The sequence below is a fragment of the Haliaeetus albicilla genome, chromosome 1, assembly GCF_947461875.1.
Source record: "Haliaeetus albicilla chromosome 1, bHalAlb1.1, whole genome shotgun sequence".
NCBI classification, from domain to species: Eukaryota; Metazoa; Chordata; class Aves; order Accipitriformes; family Accipitridae; genus Haliaeetus; species Haliaeetus albicilla.
This window is the reverse complement of record NC_091483.1, coordinates 30,042,209-30,064,195: the sequence shown is the minus strand read 5'-3', so window position 1 is coordinate 30,064,195 and position 21,987 is coordinate 30,042,209. Positions and strand designations below refer to the sequence as shown.

The 21,987-nt window shown below is 44.2% G+C and overlaps 1 protein-coding gene across 1 annotated transcript in view; it reads right to left on the bottom strand.

The window, feature by feature from the left end:
- TSPAN5 (tetraspanin 5) overlaps positions 1-21,084 on the bottom strand; it is an 89,703-nt gene extending 68,619 nt beyond the window's left edge. Inside the window, exon 1 of the mRNA XM_069784012.1 lies at positions 20,947-21,084. Within this exon, the coding sequence (XP_069640113.1) occupies positions 20,947-21,027 (81 nt within the window). The 5' untranslated portion in view covers positions 21,028-21,084. The remainder of the gene's footprint in view (positions 1-20,946) is intronic.
- Between the last annotated feature and the right edge of the window lie 903 nt (positions 21,085-21,987).

Sequence of the window (21,987 nt, the reverse complement as noted above, 5' to 3'; positions counted from 1 at the left end):
AACACAGCCCATTAATGTATTAAAAAAAAAAAAAAAAAAAAAAAGAGAGAAGTGTTCTAGGTATTTAAAAGTTGTCAACACGCACAAAGTTAATAGAAATCGAGACTACACAATCTTCAAAAAACATTTTTTCAATTCCTTACCATTAAAAGTTATCCTCAACTTGTTTATTAGTAGAGTTGTAGGTGCATTGATACATTGTTTCATCACACACTAGAGAAAAAAAGAGCAGGAGTCTTTCCTTTAGGGAACTCATTTGCACTGTTCCTAGTCAAAAGTCAAGGCTCAGCACATCTCCTCCACAACCTTGGAGCAATTTTTGGCTCTGTAGGTTAATGTTTCATTTTGAAGGTTTGAACGTACATGACAATCTAGCAGATTAAGGATTCAGTGCAATAGCTCAAAGAAGTTCTTCATCTCCCTTGGTGGTATAATGAGTCTAAAAGCAGGGAATGTTAATCTTGCTTTTTTCTTTTTTTTTTTTTAAAGCCATCAATATAAGGCAGTTTTACATTTCTTTAAAGCCTTCCTTAAAGGCAAAAGGAAAGGTGGTTTTTGCTGTTTACTTTTTATAGTATTGAAACCATTGGTACTAGCACAGACTGTAACTATCTACTCATATTGCGTTACCACAAACCGCTGAAACAATCTAACAGTAGAAAATAAATGCAATATTCATCAAGTTCTGCATTTACATAGACTGTTTTTACCTTTTCTCTATCAATCACCAAAGCATAAACAAAACTAGTCCGAGATGTTCAGTTTCCATTCAGCTATAAACTGATTTTCAGGCTTGATTTATATACATAGCTTCTTTTATGCTTTGTTTACAGAAATTCTTTTATCTGCCACACTAGCTTACTCGATAAGACACCGTTAGCAGTAATGGAACATATTTCATGCAGAAGCCATTATCTTTAGCCTAAGATGCTGTTAAAGTTCAGAAGCCATTAACAAAATGTGGTGACTTCTTATGTGGCTAATGGTAGACCACAGAAATAGTGGTACTTAACAGATGAGCATTAGTAGCTCCATCAGACACAGATTTATCATTAAGTTGCTGCTATTATGTATATGTCTGCCAAAAGCAGGACTCGGTACTCAATACAGTACTATGCATCACTAGTTACAAAAAAACAGTGGTAACCAGCTTGCTGCCCAGACTGGTGGCAAGGCACACAGCCTGCAGAAACCACTGTTAAGTGATATTTCAGCCACGTAAAGCTATTTCATACAAGCACATGACTACAACTAGAGAGAATACAGTTGCAATTGTCTGCTCTGGATGAACTCCATGTGTTTCAACAGCTAAGTTCTCTCAATGCTACAAGTATTACAGTCACATATAACTCCTATTATTGAGGGGAAGTTTTCATTTAAAGCATCAAAATGGTCAGACAGGATGCTTACTCTGAGAGACAAACTAGCAGAAACACTGCCTGATAGGCTCCACTGTTCTCTGCCTGAGTTTTTTTGGTTAGACTAGTGTAACACCCTTTTTGTCAGCTCTTAGCTACTTAAGCAACTGAAGTAATTGCTCTAGCTCTTTTGAAAGTCTTTTCAGTGTTTTGTTTGGAGAACCTCTTTGGGATTTCCCACACCTCCCCCACACACACACACCTCCCCCCCCCCTTTTTTTTTAAAAAAGACTTTGCTTGAAAACCAATTATGCAGCTGCCACCAAGTGATTCCCATTGAAGTCAACAGGAGCTGCTCTTATGCAGAGGCCTGTAACAAGGGCCCAAGCCTTTACAGTGCTGAAAGCCTTTGTGCTCTATACCCTAAGCGGATGAAGGCAAGCTATGCAGGGGGCTCATTCAAAATTAATACTACATCAGGAAGTGGATGAGGGAGAGGGAAGGCACTTAATAATTGATCTGCAGTTTGTTTTCTGTGTATTCTCAAATGTCTTTATGTACATGTTTGTTTTGGTTTGCCTTTTTGTGTTTGGTTTTTTTCAAGCTGGAGAGTTGTTAATAGAACTTTACTCTAGTTTAAAAAAAAAAAAAAGAAAAAGTGAAACAATGACAAGAGAGCTCCCAAAGAGGCACTTTCATAATAACTGCAAAAAATATCTACCCAGAAGGCAACACAGAGATGGAATAGAAAACAAGGCAGGTTTTATTCAGACAAAATATGACTACCTTCTCCCTTTTAGAAGATTACATTCTCAAAGTTAAATACCTTCTGCATTATGAACAAGGGGTGTATTCCACTCCTGCTCTTTCTGTGAAGAGTTAAAGGTTTCTCTTCTCACCACCATTTATACAGAAGTCCAATCCCACCCCACAATGCAGACAAAGTCCACCCTTCCAACTTGTGAAGTCCTTCAAACTCCTCAAGCTAGGAGTCCACTACTGCTCACATGAACAATTTTGACAACACAGGTACACCAAAATTATTCTACCTTGCTCTATAAATATCACCTGCAGTCATTTTAAGGACATGTGACAGTTGCATATTGGAACAAGGTAGCCTTTTAGAGTAAATGAAAATCTGACCCTAGTACACTAAGGAGATTTAAACAAATAGCAGTACTCACTGAAGTTCTGATAGGTCTCCAAAGGTACAAAATAAAGGAGTCCCACCAACTCTCAACTTAAAATACTTAGGACTTTACAGTACGTTTCTAACCAGTATAGCAGCAGCGACAGCCACCAGCCTCTTTAAATTTCAGTCCTGTACTCCAGCCTCAGGTAACATCATTGAGACCCTGCGCTCCAAGAGCAGTAAGGCTTCCATGTGGTTCAAACAGGAGACACAGCACATCCCTCAAATCTTTGCTGACCATGCTAGTCTCTACCACAGACCCCATCCATTCCACCTCACCTGATTCGACATGACTCAGTCCTGCAGCAATTGTTTATGAAGCTAAAATGTGAAATTCTTTACAGCAGAGCCAGAGTTGTATGTACAGTTTTGATATTCACCAGCCTTATAGTTTGAAATATCAACTAAAGAAGGATTATCTCTGCAGGTGTTATTTGGGAGGTCTTCCACCTATACTGAGGCTTGCTGTTTCAAAAGGAGATGCTTGCATGTTACGCTGAAAAAAGGCACACGTTTACGGAAAAAAAGTTGCTTGTCAAGTAGGAACAAGTGCCTTATAAAACTGGTACCAAAAAAGCCAGTGCGGGTTTTTTTTTACTTCTTCCCACTTTTCTGTGGACTGGTGGCTGGACTCCAGTAACAGAGCCAGCAAACTGGCCCTGTAGAAAGCCCTCTCAGAGCATGGCAGTGACCACACAGAGGCTCCTGTGGGCTAAGAGCACAGAACCCAGCTGAGCTTTCAATTCCAGGTGACAGGAGTAAGAACCAGCACAGACTCACAGCAAGACACAAAAAGGGCTGCCTTGGAGAGTGAAACAGAGAACAGCCTCTGCAAGCTCGAGTAGAGCACAAACTGAAAGGAGGGCAAAACCAACAAGAATCAGGTATTTACAAGAGGCATGGTAATTTATCCACGCAGTAATCAGCTACTATTGACAAGTAAACTGCAAGTAACAGTGGAGTTGAGGATATCATCACTGTTATTTACTAGACACGACATTTAAAATAATATATGAAATACTGGATGATAGCAAGTTCACTGGAAATCCTACCCACGCACAAAGTTCTGGGATGGGGAAAAGTTGAAGGCAAAAGCTACTTTCACCCACAACTGTTCTTTTGCCTTCGTCAGAGGTTAGCACCTCTGCAGAACAGCTGATAGGGTCATGAATCTATGGGGCATAGAAGAGTACCTCCAACAGAAGACAAAAACGGCCAGATGGGAGCCACAACTCATTCACCTGCTACAGTGGCAAGAACCCTTCAGGATCAGTCTCATCAAGATTGGTATTGGTTTTCCTTAATACGCAAAGCTATTAACCGCACCTGCTCAGAAGCTACTTCCTCTCCCACAGGTATGAGAGTGGTTTAGGAAAAATGAAGGAGAGCAGAGGCCAGCAAGGATGTAAACCATGTAAAAATGTAAATGGCTTGTGTTCTTGTGTCAAACACACTAGTTACTTGCATGGAAAAGATCCTGCAGAATAAAACACAGATTCAGATGCCACCACATGCCTTTAGACTACCCAGGCAGGAGTTTTGCCTATCTTCAGAACAGGACATCTTGTAAGAGGAAGGAGACTGCTTCCATGTAAAAGAAAGTAACATTTTTAAACCACACTAAGCCCCACATAGCTGAAGTAGGAACACTACTGGTGACCATGCCAGAGGTCCCAGCAGCAACAGAATAGCAGAATACAGCCAGAGGAAGATCAGTACAAGAAGTCCTTCTTTGAACGTGACAGCTGTTAGATGGGTTTCCAGTTCCTTCAAGTCCTGCTTTTAGGCACATAAGGCAATGAACATCTGCTCTAGCGAGTCAGGAATTAATTTTTTTTAAATACAGTGTTATTCTACATAAATATATATATAACTATGTATGCATATATGTAATATATAAAACATATTTCCAACATTAAATGCATAATACCCTTTTGTCTGCAAGAAAGCCATCAAAAAGGGTACTACTTGGGAATGGATAATCATGAAGAACTCTCTTCAGAGAGATCATTTGCGACCCCTTCCAGTAGGCCACTCCAATGAAGTACCTCATTACAGGGAGCAGCATGGTGTTTGGAATAATGTTTATGGAAAGGAAAAGAAACCAGAGAGGTACATAATGGAGCTCTCCACTTAAACTTAAGTTCAAATTAAGTTCACATTACAATAAACTTGATAGACTGTCACTGCTCTTTCTTTCTCCAACTTCACTAAGCAATTAGGAGAAGACAGATAACAAACATAAATCTTACTAAAACAGAGGAGATCAGAGTGCACTGGAGGAGCATCCCAAGTAGCACATATGTCTACCTAGTAGTCCTCACCAGACTGAGCTAGTTATTAACAGAGCATCATGTCTGATGCCTCTGTGTACTCCACAGTCCAAAACCCCTTCACCTGGAGTTGAAACAGTGCTTGTACAATCACTTTAGGTTGATCTATACAGGGAAGGGAGGAGACAGTCCTACCATCTTCCCATGCTTCATTCTTGCAGCCAAACAGCAAGTCAACAGAAATCGACCCAGATGAGAGAGTTCTCAGTCTGATCTGGTAACTGACTGCTATCAGTCTTCTGAAACTGTACTAACACATTCGGTTCTGCTGCCTTGTGCCAGCCTTAGCCCCCTGCTCTCATTTTGACACCAGAATTTGCAAGGCAGCACACCAAATGCAGTCATGAAACCATCACCATAACCAAGGCAGGAAGTGACCCTGCTACAGAAACAGGTCCTCCCAGTCATTCGGAGAGGAAAGAAAAATTGAGTTAGACTCAGGAGAGCATCAAGACTTCACATCCCCCTGTATGCCCACAGAATGAGAAAGAAACAAGAGAATGTCTGTGATATCAAGAAATATCGATTAAAAACTAGACCTTAGTTATTTTTTAACTGCAGTCATACATATTTTATCTGTACATATTTTTATAGCCTTCACATAAGTCAGATGGCTGAATTTTCATCTAGAAATGAATTACATAACTCCCTGGAAAACAGGGCTTCTAATTTTAAAAGTTTTTCCTCTTCTTTTTTAATTATGTTAATTACATATTTAATTATTGTTGGACTGACTGAATTCACACTTACTCCTTTAGACATATACTCAGGTAAACTAGCAGTCAGGAAGATAACTTTTACGGAATGCTATCTTTTACCCACATGGAAAAGGGAACTCTTCTGTTTTAATATTTCAGTGGCAAAAGTTAAAATTTAAAAAATCTGAAACCCTCGCTTCATGCATAGTAGAACACCTCAGTATACTCCCAGCTGAGAGTGGCCCAGGATACTTGCTGACCCTCTTCCTCGTTAGCTGGTAGGACCCAATGTTTTGAATTGTCACCTTTTCCAAATTCTGTTCTCCAGTCTGAAACACTCTAACCACACGGCATTGCAAAGACAAACTTAAGAGAGAGTTCTTCCACAAGGTGACATGGTTAACTGAAGCATGGCATGAAGCAACAAAACCTTTGCCATCTGTGAATTTTTTTCCTCAGTGTCTCTGCTTTTATGTATAAACCATTTACAGCACATAGAGGGAAGCTCCTTCAAGCTCTTTTTAATCACAGCTAGCTGGAAAACAGAATGCAGCAGAAGAGATGCAATTCAGTGAGAGGGAAGCACAGAGAACCTAGCCTCACAAAGGTAAATATATGCCCTGCACATGGGTACATAAAGCAAAGGTGTCCGACAGGGAGAACCTGTGATGCAGGCTCTGACAAAATGCCAGATATCAGGTGGATCTGCTAGGGGTGACACCCCACACACAGTGCTGCTGCATCTTTCCTTGGGGCACCAGAGCTCAGCTGAGAGTCTGCCCTCTTGACACAAAGTCCTGACATAAAATAATATTCTGCGTCATGGAAGATTTGCCCCTAATTCAAAGTAAATTAAGCTGGCCTCTCATTAAATGTAAGCTACTAATGCTAGGAAACACCCAGTAGGCTGAATTATTACAAGCATCCTTGCAGTCTCATTTATATCATACTCCTTACCCTGTAACAGTAGCTTACTGGAGCTATGACAGTAGACATACTCAGGTTTTAACTCAGTAACACTATTCAGGAAAACAAAACAGAAGCCTCTATGAATCCAGAATATTTCATATATCTAAAGGCATCTAGTCTCCTTTTAAATCTTTCTTTGAATACTATACTACAAAGAAGCACCAAACACTTTTAGAAATAATTTTATTTGCCTATTGAGGAGAAAAAGAACATATTTAGACAGAAGTTCCTACAATTCTTTGATTTTTCCATAAGAAGCTTTGCTGTTGAGAAAACCAGATGGCAACAGGTATGGAATAGGTATACAAACTATTTTCATAATATGTATTTGCCTCACTGCAAAAAGAAGAAAAAAAAAATCTTCCATCACCATACATCAGGAACTTTGCTTGAAATGATTTTCAATATTATTTAGTGTAATGGAGCCTTCACTGTGAGCAGAGGGATTTTCAAGGCCTGGAAGAGGCATATTGATTTTTCCCAGTTCTGTCGGAAATTGACAGTTCATTCATAAGATCCTCTGTGTGTGCTGAAATACTTATTCTAAATGCTGTCCAGAGGAAAGCGACTGGAAAGTTGAAACATTAGCTGAAGAATCTGATGTGGAGATTGATGTGTGTTAAAATAAATACTGCTACTACCATTTGCCTCATTTATTTTACACAGCTAAAGGACTACGATCTGACTGTTTTTAGCATCTCCACAAGTCAGGCCATCTGGAGGTTATATGAGATCACACTGAGTCAGAGTTTGATACCAAATCAAGCACCCCTGACTACAAGCCTCAGTGTGTTAGTGACATTTTTAAATGCCAGTGTAAGGGGAAGGCTGGACTGTCCTAGATCTTTGCGCATATTATAGAAGTGGCTACACAGAGCACTGTGCAAACAGTAACATCCACGCATAACAACCCTTAGACCTGTACAAAGTCCTGCTGAAATCAGTAGAAATCTATATCCACTGTGAAACACAAGGGAGGATATTTTTTGGCAGGAACAGCAGCACAATCACAAAAAATGGCATGTTTTCCAAACCCGCACAACAGTACAACGGAAAAGAAACAAATTAGGCCTCAAACCAATAAAGAATAATCTATGTTTTCCTGGATTTTGCACTGTAAAACTGTAGTGGAATGCAATTCAGTACATTGGTAAAAATAGATAAGCTTTCTTTGTTTTAATTCTTTCTTTATTGCATTGCAACAATATTTGTTAATTTTTAATGGGAAAAAAAGATGGAAACTTGTCATGGTTTCCGCCCAGCCGGTAACAAAGGACCACACGGCCGCTCGCTCACTCCTCCCGTCCCCCTCCGGTGGGATAGGGGGGAAGACGGAGGAGAGAAAAGGAAAAAAAAAAAACTGGAACCTCGAGGGTTGAGATTAAGGCAGTTTACTGGAACAACACAAAGAAATTACAACACCAACAACGGTACTAATGAATGAGTATACAAAAAGAGTGATGCACAGTGCAACTGCTCACCACCCGGGACCCGACGCTCCGCCACTTCCCCCACCAAAAGTCGAGACCACCCCCCGGCCCGCTCCCCATTTATATACTGAGCATGATGCCACATGGTATGGAATAGCTCCTTGGCTAGTTCAGGTCAGCTGCCCCGGCTATGCCCCCCACCTCCCAGGTTCCTGTAAAAAATTAACTCTATCCCAGCTGAACCCAGGACATTATCCACCCCTTATTCTATACCTTCTACATCATGCCCAGATCTTACATTTTCCAATCAACCACTACCACTTTCTTTGTCTTATATATATATAAGTATATGGACTTGCCCCCCCCCCCCCCCGGCACACACACACACGCAAATGGTATTCCTTTAGCCTATGGGCTATCCCTCTAATGTGTCCGTCGATTTTATTTAGTCCATGACCTTTGGGCTCCATCTGTTGTAACAGTTCTTCAGGATAAGAGAGATGGTGTGAGATGTTGGGTTGTTGTATGCTGCCTCTGGAACTTGTGGCTAGTACATTTGGTGCAACCCACACCCTTGGTCTGCAGGTCGAAGATGTTGATCTTGAGGAAATTGCTGGGTGCCAGTTCAAGTTCTATTGCTGTTGTACTTGGCTCAGTTTCAAAGTCCATCCCGCAGTCATTTGGGTAATTCTTACAGCAATACCCTTGATATGGCATATAGACACTATAGATACAATGACATGCATTGGCAGGGTATTTAGCAGTTAAGTATCATACAGCCCAATTCACTGGCTATTCTCTCCCAAAATCAAATCTCCCTGAAGTACACATCGAAATTCTCCATCCTTCTGCATCACCCACCAGGTGTACCCAGGTCCCTGAGCAAAAACAACCCCTTGAATGGGTTTGCCTCTGCTTGAGGGAGGACTAACCCAGACTGCCTTTCCTAACATACTCCTCATGCGCACTACAGGGACTTTATCCCCTTCTACAGTATGTGGAAGTCTTGGTTGGGCGGGGCCAGCCCGATTGGCGGATCCTCTAGTATTAACTAACCAGGTGGCTTTTGTTAAATGTGTATCCCAATGTTTGAAAGTCCCACCCCCCATCGCTCTCAATGTAGTTTTCAGCAGTCCGTTGTATCGTTCGATTTTTCCGGAGGCTGGTGCGTGATAAGGGAAGTGATATACCCACTCAATGCCATGTTCTTTGGCCCAGGTGTCTACGAGGTTGTTTCGGAAGTGAGTCCCGTTGTCCGACTCGATTCTTTCTGGGGTGCCATGTTGCCATAAAATTTTCTCTTCAAGGCCCAGGATAGTGTTCTGGGCAGTGGCATGGGACACAGGGCATGTTTCCAGCCATCCAGTGGTTGCTTCCACCATTGTCAGCACATGGCACTTGCCTTGGCGTGTTCGTGGGAGTGTGATATAGTCAATCTGCCAGGCCTCCCACTGTTTATATTTCAGCCATCGCCCCCCATGCAACAGGGGTTTTTGCCGCTTGGCTTGCTTAATTGCAGCACATGTTTCACATTCATGGATGACCTGTGCGATAGTGTCCATGGTCAAGTCCACCCCTCGATCTCGAGCCCATCTATAAGTTGCATCTCTTCCCTGATGGCCTGAGGTATCGTGGGCCCACTGAGCCATAAATAGCTCATCCCTACGTTGCCAGTCCGGGTCCACCTGAGACACTTCAATCTTGGCAGCCTGATCCACCTGTTGGTTGTTTCGATGTTCTTCAGTGGCCCGACTCTTGGGTACATGAGCATCTACGTGACGTACTTTTACCACTAGCTTCTCTATCCGAACAGCGATATCTTGCCACAGTGCGGCAGCCCAAATGGGTTTACCTCTGCATTGCCAGTTGCCCTTCTTCCATTGCTGTAGCCACCCCCACAGGGCATTTGCCACCATCCATGAGTCAGTATAGAGAGAGAGCACTGGCCACTTTTCTCTTTCAGCAATATCTAATGCTAGCTGGATGGCTTTCACCTCTGCAAACTGACTCGATTCACCTTCTCCTTCAGCAGTTTCTGCAACTAGTCGTGTAGGACTCCATACAGCAGCCTTCCACCTCCGATGTTTTCCCACGATGCGACAGGACCCATCAGTGAACAGGGCACATTGCCTCTCATTTTCTGGCAGTTTATTATACAGCGGGGCCTCTTCAGCCCGTGTCACCTCCTCCTCTGGCGACATTCCAAAGTCTTTGTCTTCTGGCCAGTCCGTGATCACTTCTAAAATTCCTGGGCGACTGGGGTTTCCTATGCGAGCCCGTTGTGTGATCAGTGCAATCCACTTACTCCACGTGGCGTCAGTCACATGATGTGTAGAGGAGACCCTCCCTCTGAACATCCAGCCCAGCACTGGCAGTCGGGGTGCTAAGAAGAGCTGTGTTTCAGTACCAACCACTTCTGAAGCAGCTCAAACTCCTTCATACGCTGCCAATATCTCTTTTTCAGTTGGAGTATAGCGAGCTTCGGATCCTCGATATCCCCGACTCCAAAAACCCAGGGGTCGGCCTCAGGTCTCTCCAGGTGCTTTCTGCCAAAGGCTCCAGGTAGGGCCATTCTCCCCAGCTGCAGTGTAGAGCACCTTTTCAACATCTTGTCCTGTCCGGACTGGCCCAAGAGCTACTGCATGAACAATCTCCCGCTTAATTTGTTCAAAGGCTTGTCGTTGCTCAGGGCCCCATTTAAAATCATTCTTCTTCCGGATCACTTGATAGAGAGGACTTACAATTTGACTGTAATTTGGAATATGCATTCTCCAAAAGCCCACAACACCTAAGAAAGCCTGTGTTTCCTTTTTATTAGTCGGTGAGGACATAGCTGCTATTTTGTTGATCACGTCTGCAGGGATCTGACGACACCCGTCTTGCCATTTTACTCCTAAGAACTGGATCTCCTGCGCAGGTCCCTTGACCTTACTTTCTTTTATGGCAAAACCAGCCTTCAAAAGGATTTGGATTATTTTCTTCCCTTTCTCAAAAACTTCTTCTGCTGTGTTGCCCCATACGATGATGTCATCAATATATTGCAGGTGCTCTGGAGCTTCACCTTTTTCTAGTGCAGTCTGGATCAGTCCATGGCAAATAGTGGGGCTGTGTTTCCACCCCTGGGGCAGTCGGTTCCAGGTGTACTGGACGCCCCTCCAAGTGAAAGCAAACTGTGGCCTGCACTCCGCTGCCAAAGGAATGGAGAAAAATGCATTAGCAATGTCAATTGTGGCATACCACTTAGCTGCCTTTGATTCCTGTTCATATTGAAGCTCTAACATATCTGGCACAGCAGCGCTCAGCGGTGGCGTGACTTCATTCAGCCCACGATAATCTACTGTTAGTCTCCATTCCCCATTAGATTTCCGCACGGGCCATATGGGACTATTAAAGGGTGAGTGAGTCTTGCTGATCACTCCTTGACTCTCCAATTGGCAAATCAGCTTATGGATGGGGATCAGGGAGTCTCGGTTGGTGCGATATTGCCGCCGGTGCACCGTCGCGGTAGCAATTGGCACCTGTTGTTCTTTAACCTTCAGCAACCCCACAACCGAAGGGTCTTGGGAGAGACCAGGCAGGGTAGACAGCTGTTCACTCTCCTCCGTCTCCAATGCAGCTATATCAAAGGCCCAACGGTACCCTTTTGGGTCCTTGAAATACCCCCTCCTGAGATAATCTATACCAAGGATGGACGGGGCCTCTGGGCCAGTTGCAATGGGGTGTTTATGCCACTCATTCCCACTTAGACTCATTTCGGCTTCCAATACGGTTAGCTCTTGGGATCCCCCTGTCACACCAGAGATACAGATGGGTTCTGCCCCTTTATAACTTGATGGCATTAGGGTACATTGTGCACCAGTGTCTACTAGAGCCTTATATTCCTGTGGGTCTGACGTGCCAGGCCATCGAATCCACACTGTCCAGTAGACTCGGTTGTCCCTCTCCTCCACCTGGCTGGAGGCAGGGCCCCTCTAATCCTGGTTAGAATATCTGTTACTCACTTTTTGCACACGTGAATCAGAAGTCCCTTCAAGAGGATCAGAAATGAGATCGGCCCATCTACTGCGTCCAGGGGACTGCTCACGGGAAACTGGAGCAGCAGTTTTCCAAGAAGAATCTTCTTTTCTGGTTGCTTTTTCTCACAACTCCCGTACCTGTGCATCCAAGACTGAGGTAGGTTTTCCATCCCACTTCCTCATGTCCTCTCCATGGTCACGCAGGTAAAACCACAGGTTAGCCCGTCGTGTGTACTTTCTCTCTCCTCTCTCTTGGGCAGAGGAACGCTTACTCCCAATAACTGCAATGCGGGCCTGTACAGGTGAGGAGGAGGACATATCCACTTTGAATTGCTGGAACTCTCCGGACAATTCCTCTACAGCTGAGACACAGGCCCATAGGGAGGAAGAGAGACTTCCTTCGTATTGCCGGAGTTGGACAGCCAATTCATCCACCGTTTGTCCATAGCCTTCTTTCCAGGACATTACTGCCAATGAGTTGGCATAGGTTGGTGGTGCACTTCGTAGAAACTTCCGCCACATCGGTTGTGTGCATTAGACTTCACCTAGATCTGTGGGTGACTGCGCATTTTCTGGATCGTTATAAATCACCTCCAGCACAGCTAATTCCCTCAGGTACTGGATACCTCTCTCCATGGTGGTCCACTTGCCTTGGTGACATGTAACTTCATCCCTGAAGGGGTATCTTTCCTTTACACCTAACAGAAGTCACCTCCAGAGGCTGAGGACTTGTGTTTTTCTCCCAATCGCCTCGTCGATACCCCCTTTCCTAGACAGAGATCCCAACTGCTTGGCTTCCTTACCCTCTAATTCCACACTACTAGCCCCATTATCCCAGCATCGGAGCAGCCAGGTAACAATGTGCTCACCTGGGTGGCGGCTAAAATCTTTTCGCATGTCACGCAATTCACTCAGGGATAGAGATCGGGTAATTATTTCAGGTTCTGCCTCTTCCTCCTGTTCTCACGATGACCCTGGTTCATCTTCATCTCTCACTAAGCGAACTGATTTCTTTGTGCGTTTCTTTTTCTGTACAGGGGTGACTGATACTGGCACAGGTTGGTTCTCTGGTTTAGTGGCAGTATCTGTCACCGGGGTAGGGGCAGCCACGGTGCTTGTTGTCCTGTTTTCCATCTTTTCCCCCTTTTCCCCCTGAGGGTGCTGCATAATATCAAGCAGGGTTTGGTAGATACCGGCCAGGGCCCAGCACAGTGTAGTGAGTTGTGTGTCTCTGGGATAGCCACAGCATTTTCCTTTCAAAAATTCTATCACTTCATGAGGGTTCTGTAGTTGTTTGGGAGTGAACTTCCAAGTCACTGGAGGTGAGAAGTTCTCTAGATACCTGCCCACATCCTCCCACATGCCGTGCCACCCATGAATATCCAGCTTTGGGACAGATCTCTGGGTGGTACTCTTAAAGAGCCTTTTTGTAGCCCTAGACAAGACCTGAAACATAGTCAGGAGGCATAGCACTAACAGCACACTGGCTTGCGCATCCCAAGGATATTCAAAATTCTCGAAAGCTGTTGTAATTAGTTGGAAGGAGAAAAGGGAGGGGAACGGACGGGTGGAAGTATCCCCCCCTAACTTCCCCATGGATTGGGTGTAATTACCAATAAAATCCGACAGAAGGTGCCCAAAGTATGGAAATGATATCACTGCCTCATACAGATACCAGCTTAACCTCATGACCAGTGATGTAATCATTTCACAAGTCAACATTGCCCAGTACAGCAAAATGATAATCCCAATCACTCTCCCAGAGATGAGATACGCAACTACAGGCAATACATAGAGCATATAAGAGCTTACAAAACGCCACCATGTAAACAACTGAATCAACATTGTGAGTAACATCTATTTATCTAGTATAAGGAATGCGTATGACAAATCTGTTTCAACACGCTCTGACCAGATCTGTCGTTATCTCAACCCTTCGTGACCCACGTTGGGCGCCAAAAAGGACTGTCATGGTTTCCGCCCAGCCGGTAACAAAGGACCACACGGCCGCTCGCTCACTCCTCCCGTCCCCCTCCGGTGGGATAGGGGGGAAGACGGAGGAGAGAAAAGGAAAAAAAAAAAACTGGAACCTCGAGGGTTGAGATTAAGGCAGTTTACTGGAACAACACAAAGAAATTACAACACCAACAACGGTACTAATGAATGAGTATACAAAAAGAGTGATGCACAGTGCAACTGCTCACCACCCGGGACCCGACGCTCCGCCACTTCCCCCACCAAAAGTCGAGACCACCCCCCGGCCCGCTCCCCATTTATATACTGAGCATGATGCCACATGGTATGGAATAGCTCCTTGGCTAGTTCAGGTCAGCTGCCCCGGCTATGCCCCCCACCTCCCAGGTTCCTGTAAAAATTAACTCTATCCCAGCTGAACCCAGGACAAAACTGTACAAGAGTACAAAGTCACTATGAAATGCTAGCTAATGAAAAAGTCAGGTATTTTGAAGAGTTAAAAAAAATTACCATACTGGAAGGCACTTTAATGGTTAATGCTGACAGTGACTTCTGGGTCATCGCTAACAGAGCTGGGTTACTTCATGAGCTGTTCAGCTCCTTGCTCCTGCCTACATCAATAAAACAATTACAGTCCTGTTGACAGGCTACTAGCCATGCGTTTGAGAAACGTGCTGTATATTTTGGGCAAAGCCAAGTATGAAGGCTGATTCTATCCCACAGAACTATAGTTTAAGATTGGAATTCCATAACTGGCAGAATCAGGTCAGGAGATTTCTTTGGGTCAAAAATATTCTCTCTCACCTCCAGTTTTAATTAGAAGCAAAACATATTCTAAATGCTTATAGAAAATCTTCACAGGTTACTGTCCTTGGTTAACGGACTATAAACTGTTGAAGTACCTACCCTGAGCATTTAACAACACATCAGCTTCTTGCTCCAAATGTATAACTTGTAGTTTATACTGCATTTTATACTGCATTTTCAACAAGTCTATTTGTAGGAATGGGGCTCAAAAGAAAAGGAAGTGTTGTTTCACTAACTGTAAGCCCAAGTTTCTTATCCTCTACTAATCATTAACTATTGCATCTTACAGAATTTAAGGAATAAAAAATAAATTAAAGTTTGCTAAGAAGTACTTCAGGATTATTGTAATAATAGGTTTTAGAGAGTGTTCTTTAAGAAGAGATTACAGACATACTTTCAAATTCCTGTCCAATGAAGAAGACAGAGAAGTTCCTTACATTTTTCTTCTTTCTACTACACACAAACACAAAAAAAACCCACCCAAAAAAACCCCCACAAACAAACAACAAACACACACAACAACCTTCTCCTCCACATTTTCCATTTGAAAATTACCCTACATCTATTGCACCACCTGATTCCCCCCCCCCCCCCCCCCCCCCGAAAAAACATGTTTTCTGGGTTTGCGCTTGGGAAAAAAAGCCCTTCTTCCCCAGTTCAGCTCAAGCTTGGCTTTCCTTTTGTGCCTATTATAGCATACACTGTAGTTGAATATGTACATACATAATAAATACACCAAAGAGTTTATCATGAAAAGACTGTTTTACTGAATTGAAGTAGCATGTCCACCTTCAAATTCAATGTTACATAATGTGGATCATAATGTAGCCTTTATTAAGAACACATTATCAACATGCAACAAGGGGGATGGGACTAGGACCAATGATAGCTTGGGTTTGCACATACAAATATTCATAAAATGTTTCACTTGCAGAAGCATTCTGTTGGGGCTGCCTGTACGCTGGGTGCCATTCACATGCATCAGCTTTTCTCTGATTGGGACATTAAAGATTCAAAATTAACTCTTCATACTTTGAGATAGATGTCATAGTAAGTTTTACCTGGTGGCACAATTCAATCAAGGTGGAAGACTGGTAAAATTACCAAATTCATCTTTAACACAGAAGAAAAGTATGTAAGCTGCATTTGACAGTTCCAATAATATTCACTTGAAGTATGTTGACATCAAACATGATAAGTTGCACAATTAATCACAATTAGTTTTTTCTAGTTCTTGTGGCCTTATGCTTCTTCAATCTTTTATAAACTAGAAACATCAAATAGCTTAAAACAACATGTTTACAAACACCTAGTTTTGGCAAAACAAATACTTAGGCGAAAGGAAACAGCTTCATCAATGTTCCTCATCTATTTCTTTTTGTATAACCAAGGATACAACCTGCCACAAAGTTACAAGGGAAGGCAAGGCAAGGGAAATTTTTATTCCAAGAATGACCTCTACAAATCTTAAGCAAGTCCCCTGGAGCCAGCAGAGTTACTATACTTTTATATGCATTTAAAAGACTGGGGCTACATCTGCTGAAAGAGACACTGAGGAATTCATGAATCCCAAGCTCACAACAATGCATCTATTTCATCAATATTTACATCACTGCCTTTCACTGTTACAAAACAGTTGTGTATTTTCCCAAGACAAGCATTGTTCTGTTTCTGGCAAGACCACTTGTGAAATGCTAAGTTATCTGTGCTATTAAGAAATTTTTAAAAAATGCCATAAAAGTGGGGGAGAGTGAACAGAGTGCTTCCACTTCCACTGCAAGGGCATCTTCCCAATGCAATTTTTTCCAAGATAAAATGCTACAGAATGCATTTGATAATTGCATGGAACTAGCTTCACATTGATTTTTTTTTTTTTTCCAACCACTGTGTCAAGGGAAAATTACATAACCAAAACTTCCTTGTGGATATCTGAAAACCAGCTGACAGCAGAAAATTATTTTCTGCCCCTTTAAAAACAAACTATCAACAATGTACAAAATTTAATGAACAATCTATTTGCTGTCCCTTAAAGGTCAGCACACTTTTCCAACACTTTTCCTGTAACACACTTACATAACCTTATTCAGTTTTCTTTCCACTATCTTCCTGTAATTCAGAAGACTATTTAGACTCCCATATGGTTGCCATCAAAACCAGCAGATGTCAACCAAATTAAAACACAAACTATGACTTGTAATATGCTGATGTATCGTAATTGCAGCGTATCTCACAACTTACGGTGAATCATGAGATAAAGCAAAGGTTTCTGAGGTGTCAGTGCTTTTTATACATCTTTCCAATTAGGCTAGGGTCAGTGGAATCAAGTGTGGATTGAAGTTCAGAGTTAAACAATAGTATATATCCACAGTTCCCATCAAGTATAATAAAGCACAGAGAGCAATTTAAAACAGTTCTTGGAATTAAAAGTCAGCTTAAAAATGCCTTGCAAAAGCAGAAGGGAAAGAAGGGGAAATCATTCTTGTCTTTTGGGAAACGGGGTGGCCTACTTTTACTTTTTGCATTGTACCTTTGACATCATTCTACATGGAAGTCTAAGAGGGAAGGGGGGGAGGAGGCAGCATTGTTTGTTTGCTTTCTCCAACTACAGAAAAATGTTTTCTGTTACCTTATATTACAGCTGCAGCTCTCATCTAAATCAGATTACATTATGGTTTACCTAGACAAAGACATAAAGGCTCATAAAAAAGCACTGTCTGTTCCACCAGCCTAGAAAGGTAGCAAACATAATGTGGAGATTTCACAAAGGCATTATGCCAGTCAAGTTAAAGCACAGGTCTGTGCCCTAACAAACAACCAGCAGAAGAATGTCAGCTGAGCAATGGAAAGAGAAGCATAATATTGAGTTCTAATTTTTGATTTAGATGTATTTGTGCCTATTTGGTCTCAGTTCCTAAATCTTACTCTGGCAACCGCCAAACAAGCTTTCCTTTTCCACAAGAGCATAGTAATCTCATAAAATAAGTTTTTCTCAACAAACACTTCCAGCATATTTACCAACTTTAGTACTGAATTTCCAAAAAAAAAAAAAAAAAAAAAAAACAAGCTTGCAAATATACCTAGAATTATGCATAGACTCAGCAGATAATGTTGTCTTCTACAACAGTATGAAACACATAGTTAGACAAGAACATGTTATCTGGGGTGGTGCAAGACTGAGAACTATCTCCTGAAGAGCATACTGTCACCTTTAGTTACAACTACATATACAGCAATAGAGTGCAACTTTCCCATATTCATTATACTAACGATTCAGTTGTGTTTTTTAAGGAAAGAAAAGACAGACCAGCACAAAACCAAAAAATTGACAAAATTTATTTTGCCCATATGCTGTGGCATATAAAGCCTCCGATTTTTTGCAGTATCTTCAGTTTAAGTACCATGTACAATCATTCCTCACATAATTTCAGTAGATCTACAGTATTCCTCCCCTCAAGGCACTGACAATTTTCTTGTCAAAACCACTACTCTTCCAACTCAGTTCTCTTTATTTTTAGTCCATTGTTTTATGATGCAGAATAGAGAGTATTTTCCCGTTTGCTTACATTAAAATTTTAAAAGGTTGTGTTAAGAGCACTACATAATAATGCTCAGGTAGAAGTTTTAACAAAGGTGTTCCACACATCTCCATGTTCACGAGACCCCTGGAGAGTGTCATGGGGTTAATATGATGACCTCTTCATCATTTCAATCTATTTACAATGACTATATTAGTGACTATTTTTGATTATCACTTTCTGTGAACAGCCAACCAAACTTGCAATTTGCATTTACAGCTTTTCTGGCCCAGTTTCATGATAGACTATTGAAGGGTTTGCTATTAATTCAGTAAAAACAACATTAAAATGTATTCTGCAAGAGTAACTGCCTGTGTTTTCACTCCAAATGATGAGAGACATGGTAATAAATGCAAGCTTCCTCATAAAGAGATTACAATACTCTGAAGAAATGACTAAATTCTTAGAAAAGTACTTTGTCTCTGTGGATTTCAAGAAGTTTAGCCAAGGACTCAAATGAGATGATTAGCATTTTGCAAAAGGGGAAATCTGTAAGCAAGGGCCACACATCAAGCAAACGGCAGAGTGGGCGATACACTGAGGTCTTTAGATTAGCATTCCAACAGTATAAAGCCGCATGGCCTAGAGATATTCTTTAACCCATTCAGTTACAACAGAGGAACATCTGCCATCATGCAAAAGCTATGCTGCATAAGCTTCAACAGCTCAGGAATAAGAAAACGAGTAGCCACAAAATACCTAAAATATACCTCTTCCCCACTTGCACCATCTGCACATTAACCTTCAGAGAATAAGATGAAGGAAATTACAGGGTACGTAGTTTCTTATAGACTGACAGTGGCTGAAGGAGGAAGATAACATGTTTATGTATATTTCACCATAACCTCTCCTCCCTCTTGTAGTCCAAGGACAGGGCAACACAAGTGTTCCTCACACTACTCTGTTCCCTGCTGAAAAACATCTGTGTTCACAGCAACATATGCCAGGGGAATCAAAATGAAAAAACAGACAAATGAAAAGAACCATGGCAAACTCAACCACTAAAAGCTGAGCGAACAGTACAATAAAAACAGCTACTGTAGGGTCAGAATACTACAGAAAGCTTGCAACCACTCATCTCCACAGGTCGGTCTTTAGCCAAGTAAACATTGACATAAAAACACAGTCAACTTCGCTCTAGCAGCTTACTTTCTTGATTAAGGAAAGGTGTTTCAGTATAAAAGTGTAATTAATCAAAATTCCCATCCTTCCAAAACAACCTCTTCAGGCACCTTTACTTTTCAGGAACACAGACATGAGGTTAGCTACGAATACCTGCTAGCTACGTACCCACCCTCCTCTATTCTCACCAAGGTGACGATCACAAGCTCAGTATTGGTTAGGTTTCCCTCCTCTATTCTTCCCCACCTTCATCCATAAAACTTCAAGGTGGTTTGGGGTTTTTTTCCCCCCAGTTCACCTTTCTAGTCCAAAAAAGCGACTATACCAGATATGTACTCAACGTGCCTTCAAAGCCCCTCAAAAACACATTCACCCTACCTGGCTTTGTGCATGTTTCTCATTGCGAAATGGAATATCTCATGAAAAGAGGGGGATTGTACATCTAAAAGCTTTCACCCAACTTTAACATTCTATGCAGTGATAAAACCTCATCATTTGTGTGTGTGTGGGAATGCTCACCCCCTCCCTCTGTGCTTACAAAATCTGGCATACACATCCAAAACCAGCTGCTTCTCTTTCAAATCCAACACATTGAGAAGATGCTAGAAATACTATTATATGCAGGTTACGTTTCACTATACCGTTCTGCCTACTCTACAGCCAATGCTAGAATGGTGCAAGAAGATACTGTGCAGTCAGGAGATCAAGCAGCACAGCCAGGAATCCAAGCAAATGCCCAACCAAGCCTCCCATGGGCTTGCACTTCAGGGGTGGGTGGGAATACTGTTTCCTCCCTCCTCCATCCTATCATTGCTGCTACTACTACTACGTGGTAATAGCTAATCATAATAAACCCATGCCATACACAACCTCGTCATTGTGTAATCATTGCCTTAAACAGCACTGTTCAGAGAACTTCGATTGTGATTCTTCTCTTTTTTACTATTTTTATTTAACAGAGATATCAGCACAAAAACAGGCAGATCAGTTCGTTCTCCAGGCCTGGGTGTCTAGCTGCTCCCTCCCCCACCACAAAGCAGACGAGGGGGAAGGAAGGAGAGAGGAGGAAAAAAAGGAAAAAAAAAAAAGGGGGGGGGGGGGCAAGAAACCCTCTTCGCACCTACAACAAAAGCAATTAGGAGGTCCGGAAGGGAAGGGGCATGGGCAGCCGCGGAAGGTGCAGGAATGCAGCACGCCAACTTGCCCCGGGAAGGGCTCCCCGGAGCCCGGCGGGCGGGAGGCGGCTGAGACGGCGGCACCCCCGGGGCCTCGCGCGACCCACCCCGCGCGAAGCCCCATTCGAACCCCCAACCGCCGGCCTCGCGCCCAACTGTCACGCACGACCCCCGGCTCCGCTTTCACACGTCCCTCAGTTTATATTTCTGGCCGTGCCCAGCCCGGGAGCGGCGGCAGGGGAGGAGGAGAAAGGTGGCAGAGGAAGACACGAAGCGCCGTGCGACCGGCCCACTTACCCAGAAAATGACATTGAAGCCGAAGATGAAATATTTGATGCAACAACTGACTTCAGGCCCCTTGTAGTGCTTCCCGGACATCCTCTGCGCTCATGAAGACACTTTGCTCGCAGCCAGGGTGAGAACCAAAGGGGGGGGAAAATGAAAAAAAAAAGGGGGGGGGGAGAATAGAAGGAAGGGGGACTGGGGGCGGCGCGGCGGGCAAGGCTCAGCGCCGGCTGCGCGCCGTGGGGAGATGCGACAGGAGCGGCGCGGCGGCGGGTCGACTCCGACTTGCCGGACGCCGGGGATGGCCGGCGAGCAGCTCCCACCTCCTCCTCCTCTTCTCCCGCATGGAGGAGGCCCCGGCTACTCGCAGCGGGAGGCGGGGAGAGAGAAGGAGAGGGGGCGGCCGCCGGGGAAGAAGCCGCCGGGAGGTGCCCGGGCAGAGGCGCGGGGCTCGCCACAGCCACAGCCCGCCGCCGCGCTGCCCTGCCGGAGCCGCGAGGCGCCCACAGCCCTCCCGTGCAACAATCGCTCCCTCCCTTCCCCGCCCCCACAGCGACAGCGGCGACGGCCGCCGCTCGCGCGCCCCGCCCCGGGGGAGGCGGGGAAAGCCGCGCCACTGGTCGCCCCGGGGGCGTGATTGGCGTCGCTCCCCGCCAATCCGACTGCGAGGCCGCCGGCCCCCCCCCCCCCCAGGCGCCCTAGGGGCGGGGCGGGGGCGGCTCCGCGGCGCCCCCTCCTCTACCTCTCCCCCCACACCCGCCCCCGTTCCACCCCACCCCTCCCCATCCCCGCTTTCCTCCATGGCGTACCCCAGTGGCGGGGTGCGCGGTCCCGGCGGGCGGGGGGGCTGGCGAAGGGGGCGGCGGTGAAGCGGTTCCCGCGGGGGCTGATGGCAGGGGGGCTGTGCCTGCCGGCCTTTGTCTGCGGCGGCGGCTGCCAGCTGGGTTACGTAACGGGGTCGGCGGGCCTCCGGGTGGCCGTTGGAGCGGCCGTTTGGGGCAGACCCGGCGGGGGCGGGGGAGGGGGCCGCACCTGTCAGCGCTGAGGTGAATG